Source organism: Theropithecus gelada, chromosome 6 (genome assembly GCF_003255815.1).
Source record: "Theropithecus gelada isolate Dixy chromosome 6, Tgel_1.0, whole genome shotgun sequence".
Lineage (NCBI taxonomy): Eukaryota > Metazoa > Chordata > Mammalia > Primates > Cercopithecidae > Theropithecus > Theropithecus gelada.
In genome coordinates, this window is record NC_037673.1 from 52006119 (window position 1) to 52018223 (window position 12105).

At 39.5% G+C, this 12105-nt stretch overlaps 1 protein-coding gene across 3 annotated transcripts in view; it reads right to left on the reverse strand.

Moving 5' to 3' along the window:
* The window catches only part of CDC20B (cell division cycle 20B), a 57158-nt gene that overhangs the window by 19228 nt on the left and 25825 nt on the right, over positions 1-12105 (reverse strand). For all 3 annotated transcript variants that reach the window (XM_025387389.1, XM_025387388.1, XM_025387387.1), the window contains exons 3-5: positions 11649-11877; positions 8572-8702; positions 4991-5084 (exon numbers count right to left, since the gene is read on the reverse strand). In XM_025387389.1, coding sequence (XP_025243174.1) covers positions 4991-5084; positions 8572-8702; positions 11649-11877 — 454 coding nt within the window. The remainder of the gene's footprint in view (positions 1-4990; positions 5085-8571; positions 8703-11648; positions 11878-12105) is intronic.

Below are 12105 nucleotides of genomic sequence, written 5' to 3' on the forward strand. Positions count from 1 at the left end.
AGGATGAGAGAGCTGAGGAACGACATGTCCCCATACATTTTATTTTGCTTTTAAGAAAATATCATTCTAAGGAAAAGACAAGGTTCACACTCCCATCCCAACCATACTTTCCCAAACTCCCAAAAGAACATTTAGAAGGCCTGAAATTTTGTCCCTATTTTTATGCATCTAACTCAATTTTTTCCCCTTTTTACTGCTGGGAAACAGACACTTGAAGAATAAATATGCACAAAGTTCTAGATAGAAGCTTGTCCAATCTGCAGCCCGCAAGGCACATGCAGCCCAGGAGGGCTTTGAATGCAGCCCAACACAAATTTGTAAACTTTTTTAAAACACTACGAGATTTTTTTGTGATTTTTTTTTTTTTTAGCTCACCAGCTATCTTTACTGTTAGTGTATTTTATGTGTGGCCCAAGACAATCCTCCTTCTTCTAATGTGGCCAGGGAAGCCAAAAGACTGGACACCCCTGTATTTAGAAGTTGAAAGTGTGTATTTATGTGTTATCTACATAATTTTTAAAAGAAAATTTCCAAAAAAAAAATTCTTTTTTTGAGAAGGAGTTTCACTTTATCACCCATGCTGGAGTACAGTGGCTCAATCTCGGCTCACTGCAACCTCCGCCTCCCGGGTTCAAGCAATTCTCCTGCCTCAGCCTCCCGAGTAGCTGGGACTACAGGCACCTGCCACCATGCCCGGCTAATTTTTGTGTGTATTTTTAGTAGAGACGGGGGTTTCACTATGTTGGCCAGGCTGGTCTCGAACTCCTGACCTTGTGATCCACCCACCTTGGCCTCCCAAAGTGCCGGGATTGTAGGCGTGAACCACCGCGCCCAGCCCCAAAACATATTTTTAATAAAAAATTGGGACACGCCAGGTGCAGTGGTTCACACCGGTAATCCCAGCACTTTGGGAGGCCAAGGGTGGACAGATCACTTATGGCTGGAGTTCAAGACTAGCCTGGGCAACATGGTGAAACCCCGTCTCTACTAAAAGTACAAAAATTAGCCAGGTGTGGTAGCACAGGCCTGTAATCCCCACTATTCAGGAGGCTGAGGCAGGAGAATTGCTCCAATCCAGGAGGTGGAGGTTGCCATGAGCCAAGATCACACTACTGCACTCCAGCCTGGGCGATAGAGCAAGACTTCGTCTCAAAAAAAAAAAAAAAAAAAAATTAGGACAAGCCATAAAAACAGACATCTACTTTAGCATTGAGGATTTCTGTCTCCTTGTTCACATTTATATTTGAGACCTTGCCAAAGCACCCCATGGATATGCTTACCAGAACTTATTCCAGAGGGAAATGTAGCAGGCAAGTTTCCTCAGCATTTATGAAATGAACCACACTAGTTCTCTCAAGAGGGTTCTCACACAGAATTCTGGCTCCCAAACAATTATTTTCCAACCATGACAGTAATCTCATGAATAACACAAAAACTTCCATGATGGCAACAGAAAGTAGGAATGAAAACACATGGGGCTCAGGGTCAAAAGACTTTGGGAGGCCAAGCACAGTGGCTCATGCCTATAATCTCAGCACTTTGGAAAGCTGAGGCGGGTGGAGCATTTGAGGTCAGGAGTTGGAGACCAGTCTGGCCAATATGGTGAAACCCCTTCTCCACTAAAAATAAAAAATTAGCTGGGCATGGTGGTATGTGCCTGTAATCCCAAGCTAAGACAGGAGAATCGCTTGAACCCAGGAGACAGAGGGCTGCAGTGAACTGAGATCGCGCCACTGCACTCCAGCTTGGGCAATAGAGCAAGACTCTGTCTCAAAAAAAAAAAAAAAAAGAAAGAAGGAAAGAAATAACTGAGAGCTCCAAATGTAGCATGGAGCAAGGACCTTCTAGAAATTGCCACAGGCAATCATCTCCCCACTGCATGGCTACAGAGCTTCCCTGTTACACTCACAACACCACCATCTGAAGTTTCCTACCAGCTTTGGGCAGAGAGGTACACCTGAAAGTTTACAGGGGCTGCCTGCTGTAAGGTTTCAGAGTCATCAGATATGGACAAGGCATAAAGAATTGCTTTATATACACAGCACCTGGATAACATTTGCCCCATGATCCACTGATGAGCAATTACTTGGCTTACGTGGGATCTATTTCATAGTTTAAATTTCCTTAAAAGAATCAATAACAGAGTCTTGCATAGAACATTCAGAGGGCCTCTCAGTTAGTCTTTGCCTCCAACATCCTCCTGTTCAAATCATTTCTTCATGCTGCCACTAAAGTGATCTATGGGAAGGGGAGAGACAGATGTAAGTCAAGTCAAGTCGGTGGAAGGGCCATATAAGCTTATTTCCTCCGCCTCCTATTTTCAGCGTAAGTACAGCAAATGACTTTTTAAAGGGGTGAAAACACAAGAACAAACAGTATGAGAGTGAATATAGCAGTGGGCAAGAGAGTGCAATAATTTTCTAGAAAGTGAATAAAGGATTAATAACTGACCAAGAAGAGCATAAGAAACTACCCCTCAAGTGCCTGCAAAGGGAGACAGTGAAGAGGGAGACAGTGAAGAGAAACAAGCTGATTTGCCTTGCAAAATCCCACAAGGGCTCAGAGGCACAAAGAAGACTGAGAGGTGGGTTAGTTGAAAGACTGTCAAGTTCCCACACATACACACACACCCTGCCCAACCAAGTAAATACATACACACATATATGCATATACCAGAAGAAACCAGATGTTTATTCTCTGGATAAATAAAAATGACAATTTTTTTAATTCAATAGCACCAGGCACCATGGAGATGTATGAAACAAAAAAAACAGATTTTGAGTTAAAAAAAAAAAAAAGACAGTCTCACTTTGTCGCCCAGGCTGGAGTGCAGTGGTGTGATTTCGGCTCACTACAACCTCCGCCTTCCGGGTTCAAGTGCTTCTCCTGCCTCAACCTCCCAAGTAGCTAGGATAACAGGTGTGAGCCACTATGCTCAGCTAATTTTTGTGGTTTTAGTAGAGATGGGGGTCTCACCATGTTGGCCAGGCTGGTCTCAAACTCCTGGCTTCAAGTGATCCACCGCCTCGGCCTCTGAAAGTGCTAGGATTGCAGGCTTGACCCACCGCGCCTGTACTAAAATCTTTATGCTGAATTTACCCTGGTGCTCTTTAACCTAGGATAGGAGAACTAAGCTCTTTACCCTAGTACTATTTTTAAAACGCACAGCTTTCGGGAAAGTTTTTACTCTGAAAGAGAGAAGCCAAAGTAAATGAGGGGTTGGAGGGAGAGAAAACCAAAGCAAAGGAAAACAACGCAGAGAGCACAGAAGTGCTTCCAAAACTCTACAAAATAATATTGTCAGAGATATAGGAGAAGGTGGTATATCCATGAAGCACCAACAGGATGCTGTAAAGAAAAAAAAAAAAAAGGAACAGAGTACAGAAATTGCTTTTAAAAAATTAAAAGTAGGAGAGCCAAAATAAAAAGTTTCATAGGAAGGCTGGTGAATAGAGTTGAGGAAATCACCCAAAAGGTTAAAAAAAAAACAAAAAACAGTGAGATGAAAAATAGAAGATAAAAGATAAGAGAATTGGAGAGTCAATCCAGAATATTTCATAAAGAAAGAAAAAATAAACGATAGTGAAAAAAATATTAAAAAATAATTCAAGCAACTTTCCAAGAACTATAGGATATGAATCTCCAAGAATGAAAATATCCACCAATGGGCTTTTGATTTACAATGAGTTGTCTTTTTTTTCAATGCCAAGCTTTATCATCATGAAATCTTAGAACACTTGGCGATAAAAGGCTTTTCTAAGAGCATCAAAAGAGAAAAAGCAAAGTTGAAGTCAAATTAACACAGGACTTCTCAACAGCAACAGTGGATGCTAGAAAATAATAAAGCAATATTGTCAAAATTCTGAGTGAAACTAGAATTTATAGCCAGCCAAACTATGAATCAAGCATAAAAGAAGAATAAGGACATTTTCAGACCAGCAAACCCAGAAAGAGCATAACATAGCTGCCCAAAAATAGTGGATCTAATATTGATGAAAAGTCCTGGAAGGCAACCGTGCAACTGGCCAAGAAAGCAGCCTGTTCAGCAGGCTCTCAGCAGGAGGTCATCAAGGAAAAGAAGAAACTGGAATGAGTGAGCACATGGAAATTGTTATTGACAGCTACGGAACAAAACATTGGAGCATTTAGAGGAAATATTAACAGTGTCATAGATATCTAGTAAATGAAAAATAAGGCAACTTTTAATACCCAGCAAAAGTTATACTAGAAAAGAAGCACAATTATACTATTTGACTTGATAGTGAATAATAGTTGTGTAGTAATATGTAAACATTAACTTCTAATTTTACTTTTTTAAAGTGTGATATAAGCATGTCAAGAAACTGATGAAACTGAATGAGGCAGAAAGATAACTAAATTCTTACCTACTATGCCTATAATCCCAGCACTTTGGGAGGCTGAGGCAAGAGGATCACTTGTGGCCAGGAGTTCGAGACCAGCCATAGCCAACATGGTGAACCCCAACTCTACTAAAAATACAAAAAAAAATTAACCAGGCATGGTGGTGCATGCCTATAATCCCAGCTACTCAGGAAGCTGAGGCATGAGAATCCTCTGAACCTGGGAGGCAAAGGTTGCAGTGAGCCGAGATCGCACCACTGCACTCCAGCCTGAGCAACACCAAAAACAAAAAAGTAATGATCAAGTCTAAAATCGCAAGAAATAGCAGTTTACCAATATTATTTAGAAAGTAGATGTAAATACCAGGAGTACAGCTGGAAGAGCTAAAGGTGGTCACCTATAGAGAATGGGACTTGGAGGTAGGAGTAGTTAGAACAGAGGTTTATGAGAATTATTCAAATTTTACAATTAGGTTGATTTAGTCTGTTATTATTTATTATTATATATTTATATCATATATCTTTAATATTATAAAATATATTTAAAATAATATATTTTAAGATTAGGAAGACATGAAGGAGGCAGAGAGAGGACGGCAGGAAGGAAGGACAATGTCTTGACCCTGTACCTTTCCAAACACATTGGGATTGCTCACAGAGCTGCATTTTTCCATTAGCCTGCTGAACCACCTTCTGGGTTACAAAGAGTTGTTTTAGGCATTTCTGAAAATAAGCACACATAAGGAGAATACTTCTTTAGAAACATATATGTACAACTAAAATGTGATGTGTAATACAGAATTACAACTGGTAATTCACTAAGGAGTTCAAAGATTCCACATTGTAAAAGCCAACACCACAATAATCACTATTATTTATTAACTAAACACTATGTAACGAACAGTGCTGAGCATTTTACATACATTATTTCTCCTGCTCTATGGAGTTCAACAACTCCATAATTAAAAGTAGGATAGCGAAAATAAAAAGTTTTATAGGAAGGTTGGTGAACAGAGTTGAGGAAATCACCCAAAAGGTTAAAAAAAAAAAAAAAAAAAGTGAGATGAAAAATAGAAGATAAAAGATAAGAGAATTGGAGAGACAATCCAAATATTTCATAAAGAAAAAATAAATGATAGTCAAAAAAATTATTAAAAATAATTCAAGCAACTTTCCAAGAACTATAGGATATGGATCTCCAAGAATGAAAATATCCACCAACGGGCTTTTGATTTATAATGAGTCTTTTTTTTAATGCCAAGCTTTATCATCATGAAATCATAGAACACTGGTGATAAAAGACTATGGAGTTCAAAAACTCCATAGAGCAGGTATTTTTTGGCTAGAATAAAATCTTTTTTTATTCTTCTAGCCTAAAAATCCGTTTAGCCTATACACCATAGGCTGGTGACATCTCCAAAGCCTGCCACAACTGAACTGCCATCTTAAGGTCCCTTTTTGTTAACACCTTCACAGAGTTCTTAAGTAAGTTTACTAAAATTCCATGTGCACAAAAATCTGGGTCCTATCCCTTTGGGCCAATATACAAAGAGCACTTCTGACATTCTTACATCCAACTTCAATCAAAAACCCCTGGGAAAATTAGTAATAAGTGGAAAGAAAAATAACTGATGAAATTTCCTAAAAACATACTGATAAATGGTTAAAACAGAGAAGATTCTGTTTTGCTTCTTCACAACAAGATATTTCCTCTCCCAAATATGACAAACACTGTGTCAGGTTCACAACTGCGCCAAAGGTCATGTTGAGGTCCGGAGGGAGAGGGTGAATGAGCAGAAAGAACACTCGGGGGGGTGGCTGTAGGCAGGTGAATGATTTTATTCAGCAGCAGCTCTCATCAACAGCTTTCTTAACTAGCTCTCTACGCTGTTCACCTTTATCTCAGCTGCTTAATTCCGTGACCCCCACACACAGCTGCATGGCTGGCTCTCCCTTGCCTTCAGGGTCAGCAGCTTAACACTTTCTTTCTCTGGGCACGAGCAAACCAAGCTGTGTTCTGGCTCCCCTCATCCATCTGCAAAGACGGACAGCTCTGGCTTTCTCTTTCTCCGGGTGCCAGCTCCTGCACAGTGTCAACAGGGCAATTATACCTTTTACAGACAACAGTCGCTTAGAGCCAAGTGATGGCTTTGCAGGTGTTACAGCTATAGTGGTGAGCTTCTCCATGCTGTGTCTACATGGCTGACAACAAGTGGAGTTATACACCTGTGCTCTAGACTCACTGAGTCATGAAGAATGTAAACATCCTACCTCAGCCTATCCTTGACCAAAGCACAGCCATGTTCCTTACACTCTGGGCCCCCACAGTTCAGAAAGTAGTCTCTCTGACAGGCAACGTTTTGGTATTTTGTTTTTCTTCCTTGATGTTATGTCACATAATTGGCATTGCTGTCAATGAATCATGGTTTTTAGTTACTCAAGGTAGAACAACTAACTGGAAAGCAGGGTTTCCCAATCTTGGCACTATGGGCATTTGGCAGCTGATAATTCATTGTTGTGGGAGCTGTTCTGTGCATTGTAGGATGTTTAGCAGTAACCCAGGCCTTCACCCACGAGATGCTCTCCCCCTGAGTTGTAACAATCAAATGTCTTTAGATATTGCCAAATGACCCTTGATGAGTAAAATCACCCCAGGTTGAGAACCATTAGTATAAAATAATATTCCTAAAATGGCCTGCTCATCAGTAGTTCAATGACCTCTTCACAGACTCACTTCTTCAGAATCCCACAGTTACCACAAAGCTGATCACAGCAAGGTTTAGCAGGCACTTCTGTTCTGTGGGTGCAGGGGTGCTCTTTCCTAGATTAGATCTACTTACCACTTTAATCAGCAACTTAATATGGAGCTCCGGGAGGATGAATTCTGAAAGTCTCCATGGCTATGCAAGCCCTTGTTGTGGAACACCCTCCAGATGATCAGTGAGGACCACATGAAGACACACGTTTACTCTACAGGGGAAAGACCTCGCTTCGTGTCTTCACCACTCTCTAAGCTATTTGACTTCTAACTAATCATGGCAAAAAATGCTCTCCTTAACATCGTAGAGCAGCTTCCATTATCCCCTGTCCAGGTTCTTCAGTGATGCTGGGGTGACGTTCCAGCTGGCATAACAATTGTTAAGGAGTATCTTGCCAACACCATCATGAGCCCACAGATGGAGCCACGAACCTTGCTGCCACCAGTTACCAGAAAGGATAAGAGGAAGGAAAAGGGAAATCCTAAAGGGTGGGACAGCAAAAACTCCAATCAGCAGTAGGGGGTGAAAAAGAAAGGAGTGTTAATAACCTGGTCCAAGTTTGAGGCCACCAGTGCCCCCTAATTATCTCAGTGGGACTCCCCGGCCATTCCCTATCCTCCAAACCCATATCCAACAATAAAGCACGCATCAAAACACCTGCTCTAAAACATTGACTTCCAACTGCATATGAGTTCAGATAACTAAAATTTATATTTATAATATTTTATTATTCTTCTAGAAAAATAGCCAATCACAGAAAAAAGGCATACACTGAATAAGTAATTTTGCCTGCATTGAGAATTTATGACTTTTCTAGTTCAAAGTTTTTGAACTGAAACATTGATTCCTTCAAAGATTCTTCACTGGATTTGATAAATTCAAAAACATGTTATTGATATTTAATGTGCCCAAAAGATTTATGTCAGACTCCTAAGATCTTAAAACTATGATAAATAAGAGATACCTAAATGTAATAAATGTACTTAACCAAGAAAAAACAACAAGAAAGGCTTAAGGTAAATATTTAAAAGACCATCATATAGAGGAATAATTCAACTTTTCCTAAGAGACCCCAAAGGACAGATCACATCATCACACAGATGGAAATGATGACAGCAAGAGATCCTTAGGCTAAAAGGAAGCATACCATAATAAGTATAATTTCATTATATTTTTAACTTTTACCTGTTTGTAAAGATAAAATGGTTATTCTCATTTTCACTTTTTTAATTAATCCCAATTCAACAGTTTCTCATATATTTGGGGGGTATCTTCTTTCTTTTACAAAGTGGCTCTATTCATATCCTTTAATTATTCATTTTTTTTACCAGGAATGCATCATTTTCTCATTGATGGGTAAGAGCAGCTAAGCAACTTTTTCCTTACATTTGTGACTAAGTTGTCTCGGCTTCTCTAGACAAGGGATCTTCAGGTTTTTTCTCTTTACCTACCTGCCCTTTTGAGGCAACATTTTCTTTCCAGTCTCTGTCCATTGCATGAGGTGCCTTGCAAAAATGGAGAGCAGAGTTACTTGTTTCAGAAATTCCTTTGCTGGGGTTTTTCGGTGGTTCTTTGCAGGATCCTACAAGAAAGACATTTATCTTTGAATTTGGTTTTTAAAACAAGATAATCAATTTGATTGTAGGACTGGCCATGGCATCTTTCACAGTAGGACAGAGTGAGAAAGTCCAAGCTCTCATCACTCCAAAGTCCATTGCAGAGAGCAGAACGGAATTTTATCCAGACTGCTGACTTCATAAGGTTGTCACTCAATGAGAAAGCTGCCTCAGTGGTCTCTAGAGCAGGGAAGAGGTGCCAAGATTAAAGACCTGACTTCATCTGCAGCGGCAGCAGTGTAAATGCTTTATCTCTGTATGGAAAAAAAACAGATTTGCACATTTGAAGAATGGATAGAAACAGTTCCATAGTTTTAAATGATAGTGGAAAGAGTATCCGGTTTGCCTGAGCTATGGTCATCCTGCAAGGAAAGCATTACGGGATGCTTGCTTTGCCAGCATTGACATTCACTGCATAATCATGAGCAAATCACTCTGCCTCTCTCCCCCTTTCTATTGCAGAAAGATGTTTTAAAGATAGTTTAAGATGGCATCAGTGAAATACTTTCTAAGTTAAAGTAATAGAAGAGTTAGTGTTTCTTGCATCAATATTATTCCTACCTATTCTCTTCTCAAGATTGAGAAAGCCCTTTACCAGACTTTCAACTGCACTGGAAACCTGTCAAGTCATTCTCTAAAACTAAATATCTGCCATATCACTTGTTCATCACAGGAGCCAAGGGACCATTGGAAAATCTTGGCCTTTTGCTATGTGACAATCTCTTCTTCATTTGGACAACCATGGGCTTGATAAACTCTCACTAATGTTCCTAGAGCCTAGTACCTCAAGTACTGAGACATTCAAAATTTAAGCAATATAGATTACATTTAGGGAGAAGAAGGATAAAAATATGAAATGTTGGTCAAAGTTTTAGATCTTGCTCTTTGTCCTGAGAAATTATGCATGCTTGCTTTCTCGTGGTATTTGTAAAAGAGTACAGGGAAGAAAAAGCCAGCTCTGAGAACTTCAAATGAGAAAGAAAAAGTTGCAGTCAGAGGCTAGTACTGAAAATCACCCCAGTTATAAACAAAGAAGTCAGGTCCACCAGCCTAAGAAAGAAGGGACCTCTCAGGTTCTGTCCACAGAGCATGACTGAAAATAAACCTCTCCATAAATGTTCCTTTGGAATGGGAGGATCTTCAGTATCTGCTCTTCCAAAACAAAAAGAAAGAAACCCCACTAGCAAAGCACTAAGAAACCAATAGATCTGATTAATCCCTAGTATTAACTTAAGTAGAAAAATAAAATGGCCTTTCTTGTAAAATCCTTTTGGTTAATATCTGATTTCTGAATTTCTCACACAATGCCATACTTTTTTAAAAAATCAATAAATTAATTTAGAGCCTCGAAAGAAAAAGGGAGCCCCTAATTTTAGCCAGAAATTCTTCCAAAAACAATCAGCATCAAAACTGTCCCTCAATTGCACTGAGATACAAAAGATTTCTTTTAGAAGATAGTCATAACAATGACCTTTTTCACAACCTCTTATCTCCTACTGCTTCCCTCCTTGGTTATTAAATATTTTCAATTATTAAATACTTTCAGTATTAATGCCTGTCGTCACATGGGAACTTCATTGGTTTGAAAAAAATCTGGGCTCCCTTTCAATCGGCAGACTGCAATGCATCATCGTGTCTGATGTCATTGAAAAGAGCTGGCATTTCTATTAACATTTGTCTTAATAAATACACTGATAGTCAAAAGAATTATGTTGCCTATGATTCTCAAAAGAGAGAATGGGCATTACATCAGCTAATGATAGGTGACAAATTTTGCTTCTGAAGGATGGGAATGAAAATGGCTGTGCCCAAATGACAATTACATATTTCAGAGAGAGAGTTTGTGTTTCGGGGCTCTGGCAGGTTGATCATGGATCCTGCCCATCACACTGGTGGTTTGGAGCCCACTCCCCCATCTCTGCCGCATCATAGACTGTCTCTCACTCTCCTTTCCTTCCCTTTTCTTCACTTTCCCTACTATTTTTGGAGGTTCTTCTTTCTTCTTTCTTTCTCCTCTTCCTCCTCCTCCTCCTCTGTCTCCTTCTCCTCTCTTCTCTCTTTTTGTCTCTCTCCCCTCATCCATCCCCTCATCCCTCTCTCTTGCTTCCTTCCTCTTACTTTCTCTTCCTCTCATTCTCTCCTGCTTGTGTCTTTTCCTTCTATTTCACATCTGATTATTCCATTACAAACGCATAATTTTTTCTTAATCTGTATACCAGGAATCTTACCAGTCATTAAAATTCTATACTTTGCAAAACAAAAGCACATATATATGTGTGTGTATACATATACATATATACATACACATTCATACATACAGTCTTTTCAAAAGTAATCAACTAACCAATGCAAGTCTCGAAAACATATTAAAATTAAGCTAAATTTGGCCTGAGGATGTAGGATGAGTCCCTACATCTTAAATTGCAACCTAACTTGGGATGTAAACTAACTGAAAGCTTAACTTAGCTGAGTCTCCGCCAATCACAGAAGCTGAGCTTCAGTCAATCACAGGTGGCCAACTAATCAGACCACGTGCAAATAAGGCAAACTGAGCTGTAGCCAATCGGGCCGGCTTCTACTCACTCCCAATTCCTGTCCATAAATGCTGCTCGCCCCCACATGGCGGAGTGGTTCTCTGGTTGCCCATTGGCCAATGGTTCTTTGCACAACTAACTTTGTTAAATTTAATTTGTCTAAAGTTTTGGGGTTTTTTTTTTTTTAACACATACAGTACCTTTCCTTTGTTTTTGTGTCATTTCTCCCCACCTTGGAAATTTCTTATTCAAAGGGAGAAAAAGAGAAAAGAGTTGACTCAATGTGGCACTCCTTAGTTCTACAAGACAAAGAATCTCTCAGGAACATATCTTTTATTCACGTTGTGTAACTGGGCTGTGGTATTTGGGGCTCCTCACCTAGAGTCCAGGTTTCTTTCTCAGGCGTTGTCTTCAGCACTGATCCGGAAGCTTCTGGGAGGTAGGTGGTTGACTGCTCTTCCCCAAAGGAATCAGAGGACAAAGCCCTAGTTTGACTTTGCCTCCACCTTGTGGTAATGGGGCTACTCGCAATAGGAACTTCCGCGGACAACCTCTTGGCAAAGTGACTCTTAAAGTCAGAATACGTAGCATTAACTGAATCAAATACCTGTTTAACAACAAAAACAGCCGTAACTCCACTGGCCTCAGTGATGCAAAAGTAAAAATTCCCTAGAAGAGACTTCAGATGACTCATCTAGTACAACACCAATAAAATATATATAATGAGATTTTTTAATTTTTGTAACCTGGATGTTATTTTATATATTTATATATATTTTTGTATATAGTTATACATTAAATGTTATATTTTACAGTTATATATTATATAAACATA